We start from the raw sequence: 22,301 nt of genomic DNA, 5'->3' as shown, positions 1-22,301 counted from the left end.
CATGGTCTTTCTGTATTAGGAACTTTCAGCTTATCAGCTTTGCAAAGGTAACTCGGAATCTTTTTCTCTTTTGATTAAAGATTCTTAATTCATTAACAATAATGTTGCTGGAGGTACTAGGGTCCTTGAAAGCTTGTCCACTCTTCATGGACAGACAGGATGATCTAATGAAGGGCATCACCACTCTACATAAATTTGGCTTTCTCGACTTTTTGATGGTGCCCCTCAGCATCTGTCTTTCATTTTTAGATACAGTGGAAAATTGCCATTTAAGCATTAGAGATTTTTATATGGTATAGAGATAACAATATTTCAGGCATCATTATCTATGGACAAGAATAATACAAGACTTGTAGACAGAAGCATCATGGAAGACCTTGTCTGCAAACCTTGCTACAAAATAAACCCAATTCACGATAGTTCTACCAAGTTGTTTCATAGGGATGATGAATATAGTGCTTCATTTACACTGCAACATGGTGAGTACAAATCACATCAGCTACTGAGATGTACTTCCTTACAATACCCTAAAAGGACCACAAACTTTCAACAATGTGATCATACCCTTTATGTCGTAGTATAGACTGTAACTATTAAAGGTTGCTAAAAACTACCGAGTTCTGAAACAGTCCGAAGGGAAAATAACTGTGTCATGAAAAGGTCACTTTTATTGCTCAATATAAATGTAATATTTCAGCCACCGTACATCTGACTGTACAACAAGGTACATAACCACAGACAGAAGAGACGCTGGGGGTGGGAAGAGGAAGATTACTTGCCATTAAGACTATTTAAATACATCAGGTTATTGTAATTCATTCTGGGTTTTATATGACTTTTGACCAAGTTTTTTATGCTCAGATTTCTTACTGTCCTGAAAAAAGAGTAAAGTCAGCAGCTCCATATTTCTCTTCTGGCTATCTTTCATTGACAGCCATGAAAACAGATTTAATTGTATAGAGCCTAATCCTAAACCCCATAGAATTCAAGAGGGAAGTAAATACATTTTTCAGTACTTACTTGCAGTGCTGCTGTCTATCATCTGCAAGAGTTTCGGGTTAGAAAGTGCATTTTTGCCACGGATTATTGGTAATGTCTGAGATCTGTGATGTTTGTGGCCATCATGACTAGAAGTGGAATGCATCCTGAAATTCAAAGGTACCATTAAAAACAGACACAAAGAATAAACTATCATGCCTATAAAGAATTTTCCCATGTCAGTTAGAATGTTCTTCAGTACTTCTCAAAGGTTAAGTAAAACAAAGTGATGCAAAATTTTTCGAGAAACAGCGTCAGTAATGTGGACAAAACAGATGTGCTGTGATTTCTTGAAATCACAAGAGATGAAACTTATTGAGCACAGGAAAAACCACAACATCAGCTTAAATAGCTGGCTGATGTTTTGCAAACTGCTTTTGGGTGAAGAGAAATTGAGATTAGCTCACTTAAAAAAGAACTCAGGAGAAATACACCATACTCGTGAAAGAATTAATACAGCTAGCAGCTTTTATGAAGGGGGAAAAAATAATGAGACTGGCAGTGACAGTAAAAAATGCGTGTGCAGATGTTTGTATGTGTGTGTTCTTTTAGCCTTTTGATGCTGACAAACAGTACGAAGTATTTCTTTTATCATGAGCAGCTTATCATAATTTGTGAAAGAATTTTGAATTTGTAACCGCTACAGAATTTGGCAAGATTCAACATCACTCATATTTCAGGTCACTTGTTTAAATATTAAAATACTTTTATTTATTTATTTATTTTTAAATGTAGCTTCCTAAAAGCACATAGTTTAAAAATGTTTTTGAAAAGAATTGCTTCCTGCACGTAACTAAAACCTCTTGTATTTATTTTTTTTTAAAAATAATAATAAAAATTAGATCTTACATTTAAAAAGAAAGCTCCCATCTCAGGTGTGAAATTGATGTCCAGACATCAATTGCCAATCAATGTGACCAAGTCTTCCACTATGAGTCAAAGTAGAAAGATTTGGGTTGCTATCCTAGCGAACTAATGGATTGGGAACATGTGGAATTTTGATCCTGAGGTTACTGTTTTGTTCCCCCCACACACACCCCTTTTGGTAGGGAAGGTGTGATTCTTTCTGAAGATGTCGACACACTGGCATTCAGTAAATGCAAATAACTAAGTGTAAAACTGATCACCAGCCATCTTCCAACGCATCATCAAAGAATATTCTGTATTACAACAGGCCAAACAAATAGCCATGTGGACAACAAATCTGTGAGGGGTTAAATTGTGAAGGCCTTGGAAACATCAGAAATATGACTTTAGTTTCTGGATTGCCACCATGCTGGTTCATCTGCAAATGAGCAACAAAACAACAGTCTCCTACGGGCTGCTTGCCAGGCCCAGATGGGATGATATCAGTGCTTTTTCTTAAAAACTGCACAATGCAGGAACAAAGAAAGAAGTATGGCAGGGAAGGCATTCACTTTCGCTCCTGTGTACTAGCTGTTCCACTCTAAGGTACACGGTTATTATAGCATGCAAACTCTAGTTACACATAATGAGGAAAGTCAATGATCCGAACATATGAGGAAGGGGAACTGTCTCAGTATGCTCTTAGAAACAACCACAAGCTGCACAGAGTCAAAAGTTCATTTTCTCTCTTGAGTTTTACATTATTAACTATGAAAAAGTTCACACTATTCCATAAAAGGGTCAGAAAGATTATTAAAGCTGTGCTGCACTTGCAGTTTATTATCATGCTATCCATGACAATGATTAAATCTTGCAATCTCTAAACTAGGAAGAGGAAAATAAAAATGAAAGAAATAAAAGAATGATTCTGGAACTGACAGCATGGAGGCAGCAGTACAGGATTATGTTAGACATAGCCAAATGGAAGTAAAAAGACAGGGGTCAAGCACACCTACTCCTTTGACTTTCTGTTGCTAGAGACTTCCCCCTCTGACACCCTGAGTTATCAGGAGAAAAGTAATTCCCTGATACTGTGACCTCAGCCATAGAAATTCATCCCTAAAGCAAACATATGACTTCATCTAGTTTTGGGAAAAATGTGAATTGTGTTTCAGATAGGCATCTGAGCTGAAAATGACAGCTAACGTTTTCTGCAATACTTCTGACAATATATTGACGATAATTAAATATTCTTCTAAACATGATATTTTAAACAGCTGAAGTTGAAGGGACTCAAGTCTTTTACGGTTTACAGCTTTGGGGGCTCTGAAAGGTGCTACAGGTTGTGTCAACTCCTGTACAATTAATACTGTAACAGGGTAAGATGGCTGCAGGATGAAAACAAAGGAACAAAGAACAAAGGCTGTGATTTCATAGCAGTTAATGATGAGATGTGTCATTACCATTGCGGGAGCAGACCTGATGTCTGGCCAGAGGAGTTTGAACCTTTCAGGGTGCCATTATTCTGGGTGGCCTGAACAAACTTAAAAGCAGCAGCAATTTTCCTGTTAAAAGAAAATAACTGTTAATCTGTTAGGAACATGACATTGATTTTGTCATGCCTTTAAAGAGCAAATACAGCCCTGACAAAAACTGCAACAGCATTAACTGGTTTCTCTGGTGACCTTTCATTTTTCCACTGTATGACATACGACAAGTTCACATTAAATTACAAGTTTAGCATTAAATTAAAAATGAAACATTGACTCAGACAAAGTGTGCATTTCACACTATGCAGCTGGAAAATGATCTCATGCCTTTTCAGCAAGTGCATAGAGACTGATTTTTTTTTGATTGCTGTGGAACATTTATCAATTCCCATTAAAACCATTCGTTCCATTATATAGAACAAAAACACAGTGTTCAAGTTCCTTTATTTGATATATGCTGAAATAAAGTTGAGGAATGGTCCAGCACTATGGGTTACAAATGCAACAGTGGTTATCCTCACAAACAACTCATCTTTTACACCAGGTATGCACGTTCATGTCTAGAACATCATGATAAGACTGCATAAAAGAAAAAAAGAAGCATACATCAGTTTCAGTACGTCAGACTGATGCTTTCAGAAGAAAACACAGATAAATGTTTAGGTCTAATGTAGACAGTAGTATTTAAATACTGTAACAGTCTAATATAGTGAAATGATATTTAAATATTACAACATAGTTTATAACTAAAGAATTACCTTACAATATTGCGTTTTCCTAGATACCTGAAATTTTGAAGACAAACCCTGAAAGATAAAACAGCACACTTTACATCCATGAATGATTCCCTAAATACATAAAATACTATGAAGTGCTACTATGAAAATCTCTTCTGGGAGGAAAACCCAAATCATTAATGCCCTTGTTCATGGAAATGGCCAACATATTGAAGGATATAGGTTTCATTAATAATATGTTGTTACAAATTCAGAAGATAATGGCAAAATAATCCAAGATATAACAGCTATCACCCCATACCACAAGGCAAACAAAGAGAAATTATTTGCAGTAGCCAGTTTAGTACATCACTGTTTAACATAAAATCAACGAAACACAAAGTGAACTTACTCTAAAATGCTGAAAAAGTCTGTTATTTCTGAGAATGGTGCTCGCAACCAGTATGAAATCAGTGCATCTAAAGGGAGATATTAAAATACATTATGTATCTGTTAGAGGGAATTAAACTTGACCCAAAACCTATAAGATACACTGATAATTATTCTATTTTAACTTTGGTTTGGATTCAGCATTCACAATATTTCACAGCAACATAAACTAGGTAATGTACATCTTACCTTCTGAAATGGTTTTCATAATGTGAAGGAAACACATAAGAAGGCTTCTAGTTTCCGCTTGATCCAACTTGTCAAAACGAAGGGTTGAGCCAATCAAAGACAAAGGTCTCATGATCTGTTGAATTGACAGTGAAGGGCCTTGTTGAGTATAGTAATAAATATCTAAATCTAGGAATCACTTTCAACATTTGCACATGTACCTTTTCACACGTGTCAGTTCTCTCACTGTTTTTTTCATTGGTACTTGGGTTAGATTCAAGACTTGCTAAGGAAGCTCTGGAGTCAGCATGGTTTGCTGCAGAGATAGCTATTGATGAAAAGGCTGTAAATGAAAGTCATAGCAAACATGCTAAACTAAAACATTTATGGATACAAAAACTAACAAGAAAAATGGAGAACTTAAAATGTGTCATGATGGATTGATACCAGTGCTTTGAACTTCCAATGCCAAAGCTATTGATGGGTATGTTTAGTACAAAAAACATTCAACAAGTTGAAGTAAAATGACCGAGTTGGCCATTATTCATGGCATTAAAATGCCCTGTTGCATTCCATAAGGCCTGACCCAAAGCCATGAAAATCAGTGGAAAGATGCCTGTGGACTTCCCTGAATTTTGAAATGGAATGTGGAAGAAATAAACAAAAGTTGTGTTTCTAACCTTCCTTTAAGCCTGGGAAATCTAAGAGCACTTGCCTTCAAGAGACTTCGGGGGTTTTCAGGAGAAACCTTGGGACTATTAACCCAGGCAGACTGCAAGAATGAACTCAGGTACAGGGATCTGTGAGAGCCTAACTACTGGCATCATTCCAAAGCAGGAGAGTAAGTGAAGCAGTGAAAGAGCAGCTTCACAAGACAAATAAAATCAATCCAAAAACACCCAAAGGGAAGAGAAACATCGCATACCATGTTTCCCTGAATATCATATAAAATGGGTTAATGATATCATCCATGAATACTAAGCAGAAAGCACAATGCATTGAGATACACAGAAATCTACCTGTGTACATGATCAATCTGTCATTTATACCTGCTATGGAGTTCAAAACATCTTTGGAAAAAGAAGTGTCCACGGAGTTTGCATGTTTCATCACTGTCTGGCTCTGAAATCCTCCAGCTGTACTCAAATCATCCCTAGATCCCTGTATTTTGAAATAAACAGAATAAACTCTGCTAAATGTTATCACTTTTTACAGCACATACGCAATGATGACTTTTCCTAGACACTGAGCTAGAAAACCTACTTTCAGCTGTTGATACATGACAGCCTTAAAAAAAAACCAGGGCTTACTGTAATATGCATAAGTTAGCTTCAATGTGAAACACTCATCATTGGAGTTGAAAAGAACATACCAAGTCTGTGTTTGCTTCTTAAACATTAGCATAACATTAGGAAAGTAGCATTAAATGCTGTTAGTGATTATCAGATGAAATAGGTTGATTTACTGCAAGAACACAACACTCCTGCAGAAATTATTTCTAGTTTTTAGATCAGGTCTGATTACAACACATCTAGTCTTTTAAGAAATAAGCAAATCTGCTCCTTCTCCACATGCACAGTTTATACAGATTTTTTTTTTTTTGTGGCAGTAAAGCTGTTCTAAACGGATTCTGTACCCCTTCCCTCCTTCAGCTACTTGTATGCATTCCCTCTACTTCCTACTGTTTCTCATGGTCCCTCTTCTTGTACTAAAGAAATTGCTTGTGCGTCCACGATATAACCCTGAAAAAAATCAGTGAGTGATGAGAATTTTTCTCTATGAAATTGTCTCTCAGGGATCTGCCCAGGAACCTGCCAGAGGGTAAACCTGCAGACCGTGGCACTAGCAGAGACACACAAACTGACTGGGGTTATGAGCCTCTAATTTGGAGCTTCCAGCCCCAGGACAACCTGTGCCCTGGGACTGTCCCAGACTCAGGGTCCTGCCATTACAGACTCCCAGGGCTCTGCAGGTGTTGGGTAAATTGAAACCTTTCAAATTAAACATTTTGGGTGCAAACAAATCAGCATTTTTAGAACTTGATTTTGCTAGTTAATTTCTGGGCACATTTGGACGTCTTCCCATCAGATTGTTTTTCTCAGACCTTAGGGTCAGACCTCAGTTTGATGCTTTCAGTGTTCTGAAAACTCACAAGAATTACCTGATTGGAAGTGTTGATATTGAAAAGGAACATATCCTTCATGTAAATCCTTGGCATATTGTCCAAAAGCATTCCATAGAGTGGCATGTACAGGTTTGCTATTTGTGCTTGTTTTGCCTAAAAAATAAATGATATAAAATAAACCTAAATAAATTAATTAATGTACACTAATTGGCTAAGGACCATTTTAGCTACTGTATGAAAAAGCAAAAGAAAAAGAATAAACAAACAACTTCTTTACCGGCTCTGTGTATCGATCATCAAATGAGTGCTTTGCCATTAAGTTTTTAAGCACAGCCAAAGCTAGGTGCCTAATATCCTGGTCTTCTTGCAAGGCAAAACCAACCTCCCGCAACAGTACTCCAATTAAGAAATGTTTACGGCAAAATTCATTGGTCAATGTGTACTCTGGAATATCTTGGAACAGAAAGGACAAGAATGTCTAAATTAATACATGTCACATAAAAAACCCTCTCCCATTTTCAAAAATGTCAGTAACTTTTATTTAATCCACTGTTAAATCTTGATTTCCTGAACTGTCTGCCCCATTCCTCCAATTTATATGCATATACCAATATTAGAATCTCAAATGTTTGCGCACAGTAAGACCAGTCACTTCTTTGAGGTGCAGGGTCAAAACTGTTGTTTCCATATTCTAGCTAGAAGAGTTCTAAAACACACAGATCCAGACTTGTCTTTCTACAAATGGCGATTAATGCTTGCCTGTATTTGCTCCAGTTCAGTGGCAATGGTTGAAATAAATATTGTAGTTCTCAATGCACAATTCTACTTAATTCTTATGCAGCTGTTTTGCTCATACCTGATGTTCGATAGTCCTGGGTTGATTCTGAAGGTGTCACAGGGTCTTCATTTATCATAAATATAAAACAGTAACAGGCAAAAATCATTAAAAAACACAGCAAAACATGAGTGCACAAATTATTTACTTTATATCCTTTTGAATTATTTGACTGAAATCTGAAAGAAACAGTTTATCCTGGGCTGTGCCAGTAGTTTTTTATTTAAAACTTTGGACAACTGTTTTATTTCATTATTCATAAAAAATTACTATGATGAGTCTCAGTTTTTAAATCCCACTAAAAGCAGTATGAAATGGTAAATCATTTTATTCATCAAATTCTTCTAAAGACTTTTTTTTTCCACAATGGCAAAAAGTAATAAACTTCACAGTGCTTTAACAAGTGGTAGCTGCACACTTGTTGTCTAACCAGGTTAAAAATTAATTGTTAACCAATAACTTGTCACTCTCCAAAACGTGCTGTTTGGAAAACAAAAATTTCTAAGGCTTCATAACAGCAATGAGCAGCAGAACTGAACTCTCTTTAAGGTGGCAAAAACTAAAGCAAAAAAAGAGACAAGGGGCCATCCTTTCAGAAATGCTGCACAGAAGGATCATTCTGCTTTCCCTGGAAGGTACCTTCTGCTCTCAGCAACTTCAGTGACCACACCCCAGGTGAACTTCCCAGAGCCCACAAAACTGTCAGAACTGTCAGTGGTGCCTAGAGCTAAAATCCCTGTCTCTTTGAATGAAGAGGAAAAGCATGTAGTAGTGAGCATTGGCCACAAAGTTAGGTTCTAAATAACAGATGCATGCAAAGGAAGAGGGAAACACCCTGCTCTCACTGTAAGCCTTGTGCTCTCCAGGTGGCAGGAAGCCTGCTGCACATGCCAGTTGTCCAGCTAGAAGGTGGGTAGCCACGGGAAGTAGGGTTTCTGTGTGACCAGCTCAGATCTTCCTCCCAGAGGAGGGGCCGTTGTGGACAAGTCATACTCCCAGCTGCTGCAAGAAAGCTCTTCCCAGTTACTAGAGTTTCACAATTCTCTTATTACCACTTCAGCCTTAGTGTCTTTGCCTATCGTACTCTACCTGTTTAAACCTTTCCCTAGCTCAGTGTCTCCTAAGGCTTCAGTAATCCTGTGTTCACAACCAGTCCAGTTCATTCACCACGAACTTCCCGTGGAAGAGTCACCTCCCAGCTGGACAGGCAGGGGTTGCGTATATTTAGTGCGATAAAAATAATGCCACGTCACTGTGTCTGTAAAGTAACACACCTGACAAGATGTTACGGGTGTCCATGGCTGACGTACAGACACAGTACTTCAGAGTTGTTACCTGAACCACCCAGTAATTCCCTGCTGCGCAGAAACCCTTTCAGCGTGACAGCTTACCAGGAATGTTTGAAGACCGTATGGGCAGGCACAGAGGGATAAAGTGTTCATGGTGACAGACTTCTTGGAGAAAGTCGAATTTGAACTGATGTAAAGTCTGAAAATCACAACAGGCATCAGCTCAGTTTACATTAAAAGAGGGAAAACAATAAGACAGAACTGCACTACTAGTTATCACTACCTTAAATTTCATACTCACGCCCAATAACGAAACTTTATGGCTGGCTATGCCAAGCTACCTGAATAACATCTGGTTTTCTTCTGTTATCAGAGGACTTGTCACAGACCAACAAGCTGTAATGCATTCCTCAGATATGACTTTACATTAAAGATGTATTGATAAATCTAAGCTTGATTTAAGTTACATATTTAAGGCAAATTTAAAGCTACCCTGGGTCTTTTAATGGTATATACTGTAGCATAAAATCACAGTCAGGTATCTTCATCAGTTCATGTGGTTTAGGACCATCCTAATTATTATGTTTTTCTTCTCTCTGTATTTTTTTTTTTTTCTTTCTATTTTGTCCACCGAAAACAAAGCTTTAGCCACACAGGCCTGATCCCAAACATTGATATTGGTAGAAGCTTCCTCTATTGATGCCAGTGAGTTCCAGCTTCTAGGGATTTTGGTATTATGTAATAATACGTGTTATATATTATTGAGTCAGGCAATCCCTGATAAACTGTAGTTTTTCTGCTGCTACCATCTAACTAGGATACCTGGAGCATATGCTTTTTACAATCTACTGAGAGTAGGGAATGGTAGGGAATTTTTTCCTGACATATTTTATTGCGCTGTAGTACCTGAGCATGAATACAGTTGTCCATTGATTGCATGGTCTAATGGCAACTGAAGAAATGAAGCAGATGAAATACATTTTCCAGGAAGCGCAATATTTTGAAGGAACATCATGCTCAACTGAGTTCTAATGAGACATTTTAACTTTTGAATAAATATTTCTCAAAATGATGCTTAAATATTAAAATATGGAATACTGTGAATATTTCTGTGGAATAGAAACTATGATGCTTCATTCACAATTAAATTCAGACTGCAACATTATAAAAACTAAAGCAATACATGCCGTTAAATTTCCTGAAAGGAAAGGTCAGATTGTGGTATAAACCTTTTGATCAATAAACAATCCCGTTAAAGAAGCAAAAGATGCATAGGAATGAATCCTGCAGCAAATTTTAACAACCGACTCTTGCTTGGGTGTCTGATTGAAAACAGAAACAATCCAAGACAATGGCCTTTCCTTGAGGTCAGAAATCTGTCATTTTATTTTACAGCTATTGTTTTTAAGTGCCGCAAAGCCTGTTCCAGCAGCACATCTGTCTCAGCTCTGCAGTGATTCTGCTTCACGCGTCCTGGCAGATGGCTCTGAAGCGAAGCTGGGTGGCTGGCAATGTGCACGCACTTACTGCCAAGGAGCTGCTAATTTCTAATGTGCACACTGACTAATCTCAGGCTTTTCTACTGGCCATTATATTGTCTTTTTTTAATTAAACATCTGTTTTTGAAGCTGAATGTATTTAGTGAAGTTTGAAATGTGGAAACAATTTTCAGATTACATAATATTGTTTGCAGAATTGTAGACTCCAGGTTACAGCACTAATACCAAGAAACTCCATTCTACATCTGCTCCAGAGATTACTTGAAAGATCTGAGTACAACATGAAGTTTGGTTTTACTAAAAAGTGAAATAGGCTGCAGTAATCTCATTCATTACCTATACCTACCAGATCAGCACTAAAGAGTTATAAAAGGTTAATAGACAAAATTTTTGCAAGCTTTTTGGGAAAGATACATTCTGTTATTTATTGTCTTGTGCACTCTGGTATGATAGTTCAGAAGTGCAGCTGCATAGGATAAAGACCAGAAAGAATTTGAATGGACGAAGAGTGAAGGAATCAAGCTGAATAATTTGGGGACTTCTTGCCGTTTGAAATTTATTGTCCAAACTAGATCACTGACTATTATAGATATTATTGAAGAAATTCAGGCTGCAGGGAATTTTCCTCATGGCAAGTGCAAGCTAATTTGGAGCTGCCCGGCTTTCTTGTATCAGCAATGAGGTAAGAGTATACCATTCAAAGTAACTGAGATGTTACATACGTTCTCAATTGAATTTACCCAATGGTAACTTGGTCAGATGCTCTTTACCCTCAAAGAAAATAACTGTCAAGAGTTGCTGATATTTGTAGTCCAAAGCACAAGTGTACTCTCCCAAAGAATCAAATAATTCCAAGAACTGGTCAGCCTTTTCCGTGTTTTACTCTTAGCAGTCTTTGCAGAGCCTGCTTTTGCAGGGCTCAGTGACAAAGTGTTTGGACACAGCTACTTACTTTCAGAAAGGAGAACAGATGGCTCAGAAACAACAATAACAAAAATGATGTGTTATTCTTGTTAATAGTAGTTGCAGAGTGGTAATGACTAACGATACTTACCACTAGGCCAAGGTTTACCTAAAACATTTGTTAATGTCTTATTCATCTGCAAAGGGAAAGTGTTCTTAACCACACACCTGTTGATTTTTGTGCATCTAAAGAACTTCCCAGAAACAGTCATATAAGTAAGTTTCATGTTTGACCAAGAGTTTGTCTGCAGGGGACCTTTTGCAAAAGTAAGGTTTTAACAGTGTGTTAAATGTTTCCACTGACTTGAGTTCTGAGAATGGCAAAGCAATGGAATAGATTATAAATATTTTTAATATAAAAACATTTTGTTAGTGAGTCGCTTAGGAAAAAAATAAAACAAAAAAAAAAATCAAAACTATACCTTGCTATCTCCTGTTCCAAACATACTTATATAATTGTTGACCATCTTGAACACAAATCCACGGTCCATAAACGTAAAGCAGCGCTAAGAAAGGGGAAAAAATATTATTTTATAGCAAAAAGCAGTACCTGGCTTCATTTACCCAGCTGTTTGCCTTGTGTTACCTATAAACCTGCATCACTTGGGCAGGTGAAGTCAGTCTTACTCAGGGCAAGGAAAACTGTGGACCTGGCAAATTTGGCTCTTCACATTTGGCTCTTGCCTTGTAATAACAAATCTATTATACTTTTCATTTTCACTGTCTAAAATAACTATTAAACTTCACTGTGCACCAAGAGAAAGCTTATTTAATAAAAGTTATTCAAGTAGTGCAACACTCAATAACTAGAGGTGGTATGTGATGGGAGCTGACCTGAGTATCTTCTTCAGTGACATAGCAATGACTCTTGAAGAATCATTCCAGCCCAAATACTCACTGTTTGTGAACTACATTGTCTCTCGGGGAGCAAATACTCAAGCCACTATGTGATGAGGATGTTACGTCTCTTTCTGACTGATGAGGCTAAATAGTCAGGTGTAAAGGTTTTTTGATGCCCCTAGTACTACTAAAGTTATTGACATTTTTCCCTTGCAGAGTCAGCCCATGAGACAGGGAAGGTAATCTTGAATTTCCTGTCTTATCTGGTGCTTCTGAACTCTGTGAAGCTAGCAAAGCCCTAAGCCTTCTGCTACATAGCATTCAAACAAGAGTCCTGCAAGTCCCAGCCTGGACAATCATATCACGTCTAATCCATGTAATTCTTTCTGTCAGACTAAATTTGCAAAGAAATTAGAACAAAACCATAAGCCTTCTCACATAATACTACGTTCCTGTTTTCCCGGTTCAGATGAACAACAAAAATAACATTCTAAACTGCAACAACAGCTTCTCCATTTATGCTCCTGCCTCAAACCAACGTCACCTTCGAAATGATACAGCTGTATGGAGAGATGCAGCTTAACATCAGTTTATCAACAGCAATTTGGGCTTCCACATGAAAGCAACAACAGAGATCAATGCAGTGGACATCAATTTCTATCTATTCTAAATTCTATCATTTATTTTATTTATATATGAAAGGAGAAAAATCCATCTTCAGTTTGTGGTTGTTTCCCTTCTAACCTCACCTCCATTTTGCTACTGGAATACAGCTCTCTCCTAATGCTGTGCTTTAATCTGTCATAAAAGATACGAGCCTAGGTTTCAGTGTACACTATGTACAACACTTTTTATGCTAATGGAAGTGGTTCCCTCCCCACCCCCCAAGGTTTATTTCTAGTTAAGTAGCTGGGCATGCCTCTTACTGAATGGCAATTTTCCCATGCTCTACAGCTAATTCAATGTTGGGAAAATAAACATGACTGAGAAATATTAGAACAAAAAGAAAAAACTGCAAGCCCTATTTGTGATTTTCCAAAGCACATGCATGTCTTTATATCTAGTAAATAAACTGGCATGATACACATAAAAAGGTAAGTTATGGTATTTCACACAATACTTGCAATTTACTTACTCTGATTTGTAAAAGACGCCTACTGTGGTTGTGATTAGGAAATATTAATCTACCCACAGTCATTCAGAGATGCAGTATTTAAAGAAGAAATAACAACTCAACTGCAACTACATTTACATTTCTCACCAAGCTTTTTACCAATTTGAATATAACATAAGAATTTGTAGAATATGCAAACTTGGGCTCTTTTAGAAAACAGATAAAAATCAATCAGAACTGTTTTAAAAACAGAATTAGAAAAAGCTTTTGCATTGTCAAAGACCCAGGGGAATAGAAAAAACTGAACTACAGGTCAATGCTAAACTTGGAAATTGAACCATCATTGACACAGAATTGTTTTTATTCCCTTCAGCTAGGGCTGAATAGATTCACTCTTGCACTAAATATGGGCAAATAAGTGTAATGACAGAACAGCTCACCTTGAGGAACTTGGCAGTGCTGTAGTTTGCATTCCTGGTTTCTTCAAGAGCATCTTTGTGCTTCCAAACAACATGGTCTGCCAAGACCATCACAAGTGTATCCAGCTCAGTTTGAAATGATTCTGGAAACCTCTGAGTTCGAGAAACCTAAGCAGTGAATAGATAGGTCATCACTTGATTTTATGTTATTACATATTAAATCTGAAAACAAGTTCAAACCAAGAGCAAAGACAATAAAAACACAGGTCATTTGACATACAATATTTAAGTACTTATAGAATTCCATGGGTCTTATCCCACATGAAAGTGGGAAATGCTATCCCCAGATTCCAGCACAAGTATACTAATAGAGTCTTTGATAACCAGGCAGAAAAGAGGCCAAAGAGAAAAATACACTAATCTCCAGATATGACAAGTTTACTCAAAGCAGAGCAGAGTTTCTAGATCTCTCATTTGCCAACTAGTTACCCACTGCCAGGTAACCACCAGAAATTACAGAATTCTCATTCCATTCTAACCCATCCTTTACAAAGCTGATGCTACTGTATTTTTGGCCCACCAATTCCGTACAAGCTAGAATAGGTATGAGTTAAGTTTTTGCAGATAAAAAAAATATTTTAAAATGCGTAATAGCTTTTTTTTTTTTTTTTGACCAGTCAAGAAGAAAACTCCAACTATACTTATTTCACATAATTCTGCATTTGATATTTTCCCTGGGAACCTGATTGCCTCATTAAGAGCAACACATATACTTACTTTTGTTTTGTTTGTATCAACTAAGTGCTGTGCCATTGATTTTAAGGTAACTGCAAAGAAGAACCATGAGTGCTGTTCAAAAGAAGAAAAAAAGAGATTAGGAAATATGATTATCTGATAAATATTTTATGAGACTAATACCATTCTTCAGAGATGGACTGCATTTCTCAGTAATACACACGGGTAAACTCCATATGACAAACAAATGGAAGAGTCTGCATGGTACGTATTTGAGTAACTTTGCATGATAGAATCACAGTACGTCCTGTGTTGGAAGGGACCCACAAGGACCATCGAGTCCAACCCCTGACTCCACACAGGACCACCCCAAAACCAGGCCATGTGTCTGAGAGTGCTGCATATACTCTCCTTGAACTCCAGCAAGCTGGGTGCTGTGATCACTGCCCTGAGGAGCCTGTTCAGTGCCCGACCACCATCTTAGTGAAGAACTCGAACAGTTGAGCGTATCTTTGCCATTGGGAACTCCTGAGCTAGCACTGACTAGCTTTGATACTGGAACCTGTAGGTTCTGGGGGCACTGATGGAGCTTGCACATGTACTAACTACTTAGACCTGGTTTATGCGAGGAACTTCATGGAACCTCAATCCTTTTCATTTTGGTCACTGCCCATCAAAGTCAGCAACTAAAATCAGATATAAATGTCCTACTTACACATCAATATTCTCTATGCAACGAATTCTAAAATAAAAAATAAATCAAAATGTCCTAAAAGTAATTGCTAATGTCATATTATGTAGTAATTAGGTTCCCCACCCCAACGGAGCAGTAGCAGAAAGGAGGAATTTTATTATGCAAACCATGGCACTCTGAGAAATTAGTTATGTTGAAAAGCTCTAGCAAGTCTTTTAAGTCTGTTCTGTTGAATCAGTGCACACTATGATTTGTGCAAAGCTCACACAGGGAAAGAGAATGGGAGAAAGAGATGTGACAAGACTTTCCATGCAGAAAACCAGTATTAAAACTACAAGTGGGCTAATTCAGTGTCATTCACCTTTAAAACCTGTTTCACGGTTACTTGGTCATTTAACTTCAGAAGACCAGTCATATTCTTGGCTAGCTCCTCATGAACAGTTCTCTCCTCAAATGATTTGCTCCTGAACACATACTGAAGGAGAAAAGAAAAACACATCAAAATATATATATATTAAAACAAATATAGAAGGTCTTAGTAGGAGAGGATACACCACTAACAGCTGACAACCTTTTACCTTCCAAAACATTTTGACTGAAAAATACATTCACACAAAGTTTAATTCCCCTCACAGTGGCACAACACCACTCCCCTACAAAATTTGAGTTTTAAACACAACTTGCTATTGATTTCAGCTTAATGTGAACCAAGAGGAATTTCTGTTGAAAATTGTTGCTAGTGTTTTTTTTTTTTTTTCCTTTCTTGTTGTTTTTTTTTTCCTTCCCAATAGGGCGTAGGAACCTTATACCTCTAAACTGTCTTCCAGGCCATTTCACCAGAGTGAAGAAAAAAAAAAAGGCAAATAGAGGAAGTAAGGAGGGTTTTTCACCCACCTAGTCAGGGACACCTTTCACTTGCTCCTTTCTTCCAATGGCAACAGTTAGAGCTGGTAGCAACTCTTCATCCTGAAAGGTGTAAAGCACCCACTAGAACTGATGGAAGGGGAAAACTACACCCTTTTAGAAATCAGACCCTCAAGATAGGAATTTACCTATCAAATTGCCCAGAACTCATAAACATAGTATGAGTTTTATTCAACATTAAGCTAATAATTTGGTACTGGAATCTATTATGGCTTCCCAAAAGCAAGAGCACTGCGAGTGCACCAGTAGGGAATAAATACCTTTTCAATACAAATAGAAAATATGTAAAAGAAAGGACTAACGCTTGAAATTATCTTATTTATATTCAGCCTTATTTCCAGAGCAGATGCAATAAGCTCTCCCTGTGCAATGTGGTACTTCTGTGTCCACTTATTTAAGTCAATGTAGTTTCACACTGTTACTGTATCCAAGTGACTCACAATTACGAATTTACTTATTCTCAAACAGCATCTCTAGAGTAGGTATTCTTCATTTCCTTACAGATGGATAAAAGAGATTAACGGTTATTGGCTTTTGACTGCTGTTGAAAATGGGAAAACAAGCTAAATGGCCTTTTGGTAGAGCTGATTAGTTACCTGATATTTCAAAGACTTTTAGCCACAATAGGCGTCTAATGTAAATTTCAGAAGTTATTAATTCGCAGAGGTGTTAATACCCCTTCAACTATCTATCTTTAAATGTTACATTCATTATTACTTTGCAGCCTGAGCAGTTCTGCTGGACTTCAGCAGAATTCCTCTGGGTTTAAATTAGGCTATTTGAGACTAGAATTTGACTACTAAGGTGCTCAGATGCATAGCCTATAAACACGTATTTTCATGAAGTGTGAAAGTAAATCCACTTTGGAGATATCAACCAACAGTTGTCAACATTGAAACTAAAATTGAAACTAAAATAAAAACAGTTTTCCCATTTAGTAACCTGACTCCTATCGTACTTTCATTATATTACCCATAACCAGCTGCAGTTTCAGAATTTGTCAGGAAAGTATTTGCTTTCACTTTATTCCTGAAGTTTTTTTAAAAAAAAACTTATGTCACATATTAATCACGATCCACAAATGAAATGTATTTTAGGAAAACTACTAGGTTTACAGTGAATCAGCACATCACTACAGCTGGAAGCCCATACAGACATTTGTCACTCAACACTTCACATTCATAAACACTGTGACAATTTCCATTAGTTCCATCACCACCAAATGACAGCAAGGCAAGATACAAAGTGATAGCAATATCTACCTCAATTCTCTTAATAACCTGCAATTCTCCTCTATTTTGTCGTTTGAAATAAACAAATTAGGTGATCAGCATGACACTCAAAGGTATAAGTTACTCATTACTGGTTCCTCTAATAAAGCCAGAACCAAATTTTCCAGTCCCCTCTCTCAATAAAATAAAAATAAAAAAAAAAAGAAAAGAAAAGAAAAAGGAAGAAAGACACTCGAGAGGAAAAAAAGTAATGTAACCTTTTACTTAAAAACATGCTTCTTCATAAAATTCTTAGCCCCTAAAGCTGTTACCCAAATATATTCTTGATTAGATACTTTAGATACTTACTGGCCTACAGCATTATTCATACTAATTTAATGGATATTTAAATTTATGTAAATAACAAAGAGATTATCTTTAAAGAGGCCACTGCTTTGGCTTTTTAATACTACAGCTTCCCCAAAACCAAAACAAAGAATGCATATACATTATACATAATACCCTCTTCAAAAATAATAATGGATGAAAAAAAGCTGAGTAAACAGGGCGTAGTTATAAAAATCTGAATTCCACAGATGAGAAATGAATTTATATACAATAATATATGCAAAGACACAGGATCTTGAAACTAAAATCATTTCTTAAGAAAATAATTAAAAGCTTGGTTAAAAACTTATAGCTCCCTAAAAAACACAGCAATTTGAAACTCTGAAGAACACCTGGAAGTAACTTGCCCTTCCATAAAAATTACTATTTGTGGATAATTTTTAACTGTAGTAAGGGTAACCCTGTACTACAGCTGGACAGGTATTTTAAAGCTGTCCATGAGCATTCCAAAGAAATGCTGCAAACTGTCAAACTACATTAAGTCAATCTCTCACAGGTATCTATCCAGCTCAAGTTTTCTATATTTCAGGTATTTATCTGCACACACCCACATAAGCCCTGCAATGTGGGAAGTTCTCTTAGCTTAACCCCCTTTTACAGAGACTGACACTAAATCCACACTCTTAGCTCTGCTGGAAGCACATTTGCAGAGCAAGGAGAGGCAGCGTAGTTTGTCCAGGGTGGCACAGGAAACTTATGACAGAGGACTGAAATTCACTCAGCCTCTTCCAAGGCTTATGTTAGTTTCCTCACTGCAGAGTCACCCAGCCTGCCAGTGGCAGAAAGCCATAATGCTAATACAGAGAAAGCTATAAACAATACAACTAAGAATAAACAAGAAAACAAACAAAACCACACAAAATACTTAAGTTTAACAGCAGTCATACCGTCACATAAGAATTGATGCAGTTGTCTAGTTGTTCTTCATGGCACTTAGCAACAATGTTAGTAAGAACCCTGGAAGATTAAAAAAAAAAAAAGAAAAAGTCATAAAGCAGAGAAAGGACACGTAATGCACCACATTGTTCTGTTATCAACTCCCCGTTTAAAACAGCCCGAGGGATATGATCCAAATGATGAATAGTGCATGCGGAAACTGCCCCACTAGGCAAAAACAGTCACTCCTAGGGCCCTCCACTTGCATGGATCATGCTGCTATATATGCACTCATTTAGCAAAATGCTCACAGTTTTAATGATTACACCTGTACTGACATTACAACAGAATGTATCTATCAACTAATTAAAACTTATAAGGACTTATTCAGATTGGGAGTAAGAAAAAATAAAGCATGCTAATGAAACAGAGAAGCAAGAGCCTTTTCAAAGCAGCAATGCTACTTACCTGGTTCTCTCAGATCTTGATTCTATAAAGCTCTGATGCTTTCTTTATGACTGCACTGTTAATCAAGGACACACAGGAGCATGGGCTCCAGCCCAAGTGTGCCCTTCTCCTGCACTGTTTGCATGTAGCATGGGTCACAGCCCCAGCCTGAGCACCCCAGCAGCCCAGAGGAGCAGGCTGAGCACAGCACCTGCTCGTTCCTCTGCAGCAGGTGGGACCCAGAGCAACCAGAGGTGCTCTGAGCTTCTGCAAATCCCCTTGGTGATCAGCAGCATGAAAGCAAATTGCCCAGGCCATGCCAACACCCAGTTTCATGTCTGTGGTTCTGTTAACAGCAGAGATGGAACCACTTGAGATCAAGCATTTCAGCAAAGTTTCCTCTTGAATTTGTACTCGGGTCATCTTTTGTTTGATACCATTTTGTTTTAGAAAACACACATTTGAACAAGAAGTTATCTTCAAATTAACCATAACACCTCCTCCAATTTTTGAGATTTTTTTTTTTCAGATTTTAGATATTCAATATAGGAAACACGGCAATTTTATAGTCTTTATGTTGAAAGAATGGGGCAGAAACAGTTCCTGATTCTCAAATATCAAAAACTGTGAACTGTATCTCAAATTCAAGGGCACTCATAATAATGGCATAACTAAAATGGATTATTAATGCATAGATAAACCAACAGGCATATGCCAGACTATGATCCACATACAAGTAGTTCTAGTAGTTTGGTGATTTGAGAGTTTTCTGCAAATTCTTATTATTGGATTCAAAAGTTTGTAATTCCTTCAAGTTTATATACTTCATATATTTCATTTCTTGTTATTATTATTAGAAGTAAAACTTACAGCAATACACAAATGCTATGACAAAATTAGCTGTGCCCATTCTGATCCTTCAGCCCGCCCTTACTCTGATTTGAAACTGAAATAAGTCCTAGCAAAGATAAGATAGAAATGATTGGGTAGACCTGTGCGGTGCCAGGAGTTGGACTTGATGATCCTTATGGGTCCCTTCCAACTCGGGATATTCTATGATTCTATAATTCCATGTCAGGCCCCTGGACAAGTGTCCACAATTACTTTAGGCAATTACACCACAACAAGTAAGTAATTATGAGAGAGTATAAAAGGGATAATGTTTTCTCCCCAACACGTAAGGAATTCTAGCTTTTCATTCTGTTGTTGTTTTTAATATGTTCAACACAAGCTGCTCCAAGCTATTCAGAACAAAATACAATGTGTGTATATATAGGACACGTCAATGAATGGCACACAGAGCACATGAGCATATTCCCACTGACATCAACAGTACTAGCACAAAAGCCATTGCACATACAAGAAAAACAGAGACTCTCCCCCTGCCCCATTGAGGGAGTATATTCAAAATCTGATGTATGAAAAAATTAGCATCCTTCAGTTTCTCCATCTAATCATTAAGTCTAAGTTTTAAACATCTACTTCTTCTGATGTGTTTATTTTCCAGTCAGTTAATTGATACTTCAATTCTACCCCGGGACAGGATTCTTCATTCTCCCTAACTGGCCTTAACATTAGTTATTTTGTTGGCCATAAAAGGGTCCTGGACAAAGGTCTGACTCTCGCTCTCTCTCTCTCTTCCTTTGAAAACTTTATGTAGTCATGAAATCACACATTTACAAGAAAAAGTTTCCTAGTACTTAGGTGTTGTCAAACTGGACTTCATCCTCCAAGGTGCCACGATCCTCTGACAAAGTATACTGACATTCTAGCTTTCCAAGGCTAACATGAGGAATTCAGTTTCCTCATTCCTTTATGCTTTCCTAGTTAATCTTTCGTCAGGAATTAACTCTGGAGAGCAATCTGTGAAAAGCAAGAAAATATACAGACAGCAGACGAGTCTAACAGGGTTGCTGAGAGTTGTCATTTTTTCCAACTAGTTGTAGTCCCAATGTTTAGCTACTGGCAGAAGTACAATTGAAACAACACTATGGCCAAAAGAAAATTCAGTACAACTTTCTGCTGGCCTGCAGAGAACAATTATAATCTCTCCAGCATTTTTTTTTCTGCTGCACTGATTAACAGCATCAATAAAAACAATTTCATTATGTGAGGGGTGAGAGACACAGAAAATCATTCCAGCTGTTTGCCCACTCACTAGAAAATGCCTCCACTGCTTTTCAGATATTGCCAATATACTCTAATTAGAAAATGCCCCAGAAAAGCATGAACTGAATGTTTGACTCTGGCTAATGCAAGATGCCAAGCTCTTTCTATGCTGAATTCCACATATTCAGAGTCAAACATGAATTTAAATGGATACTCAGCTTTTTTAGGAAGCAATTAACTCCTCAAGGACAAGACCTTTACCTATTGTTGCCTCAAGGTACAAAGACACATCCAACATGGACAACGATCTCCTGGTTGGTATTAGTCAACAATATGATACCATGCTCTTCCACAACGTATTGCAGAGCCCTGTGGTAAGGGGGAAGCAGGCATTCTCACCCACTGAAGTCTAAATGCCACAGACAGCCTTTATGAGAGCAGCTATTATTGGATGAACATCTACAGAATTATTTTCTTTGTATAGAAACTGTTCAGATACCTGGTCACAGCTGTTGTAACTTCATCATCACTGTTTTGCACCAAAACCCAGAACAGTTGATTCAGGACTATGGGAAGAAAGTTCATAATTACATGGATCTTCTCTATCCTCAGCAAATTCTGTAATGGACATCAGAAAGAAAATTAGAGATTTCCAATATGAGCAGTGAAAGCTAATTATTTGCTTTCCTGTTTCAGCAGGTAAAATGCAGTACAGCCACTGGCGGAATAGCGGTAGGAAAACAGGACAACTAAGTGGAGGACTAGTTCCCCACAAAGTTTGTTTTAAATATAACCATCCATGCAACTGTAGTTATTGTCCACATCTCCGAATTTGAGTATTTTGTTTTACCCTGATGAAGAACAAAGGAAGCAAACAAAAAGATTGAAACGAAAACCACAGCACTAAAAGAACTATTTTTAAGACATGCATTTCCTAACATTTTTAGGAAAACTCGTTCTTTCTTTACTGAGATCTGATAAAATGAACTTGCAGCTAAAACAATTGTCAAAAGCACACTGATAAAAGCAGTATTAACACTCTAACCTGACTAGAGAGATGTCGTATTATCTTCTCTGATCAAGGAAGATACTGAGCTCTTAATTA

The 22,301-nt window shown here is 37.3% G+C and overlaps 1 protein-coding gene across 18 annotated transcripts in view; it reads right to left on the bottom strand.

Annotated features, from left to right (window-relative positions):
• Window positions 1-22,301, bottom strand: part of DOCK10 (dedicator of cytokinesis 10) — a 153,080-nt gene that overhangs the window by 23,243 nt on the left and 107,536 nt on the right. For 16 of the 18 annotated variants that reach the window (XM_035335209.1, XM_035335211.1, XM_035335218.1 and 13 more), the window contains exons 24-40: window positions 21,696-21,814; window positions 18,652-18,721; window positions 15,583-15,696; window positions 14,570-14,641; window positions 13,814-13,960; window positions 11,842-11,925; window positions 9,060-9,156; window positions 7,690-7,734; window positions 7,111-7,286; window positions 6,870-6,986; window positions 5,758-5,869; window positions 4,930-5,051; window positions 4,730-4,844; window positions 4,503-4,569; window positions 4,133-4,180; window positions 3,348-3,449; window positions 1,021-1,145 (exon numbers count right to left, since the gene is read on the bottom strand). In XM_035335209.1, coding sequence (XP_035191100.1) covers window positions 1,021-1,145; window positions 3,348-3,449; window positions 4,133-4,180; window positions 4,503-4,569; window positions 4,730-4,844; window positions 4,930-5,051; window positions 5,758-5,869; window positions 6,870-6,986; window positions 7,111-7,286; window positions 7,690-7,734; window positions 9,060-9,156; window positions 11,842-11,925; window positions 13,814-13,960; window positions 14,570-14,641; window positions 15,583-15,696; window positions 18,652-18,721; window positions 21,696-21,814 — 1,732 coding nt within the window. The remainder of the gene's footprint in view (window positions 1-1,020; window positions 1,146-3,347; window positions 3,450-4,132; window positions 4,181-4,502; window positions 4,570-4,729; window positions 4,845-4,929; window positions 5,052-5,757; window positions 5,870-6,869; window positions 6,987-7,110; window positions 7,287-7,689; window positions 7,735-9,059; window positions 9,157-11,841; window positions 11,926-13,813; window positions 13,961-14,569; window positions 14,642-15,582; window positions 15,697-18,651; window positions 18,722-21,695; window positions 21,815-22,301) is intronic. The other 2 variants (XM_035335205.1, XM_035335207.1) reach the window with 2 other exon arrangements.

The sequence above is a fragment of the Oxyura jamaicensis genome, chromosome 9 (assembly GCF_011077185.1).
Source record: "Oxyura jamaicensis isolate SHBP4307 breed ruddy duck chromosome 9, BPBGC_Ojam_1.0, whole genome shotgun sequence".
Lineage (NCBI taxonomy): Eukaryota > Metazoa > Chordata > Aves > Anseriformes > Anatidae > Oxyura > Oxyura jamaicensis.
Note: the sequence above shows the minus strand (reverse complement) of the source record. Positions and strands in the feature narration are given on the sequence as shown.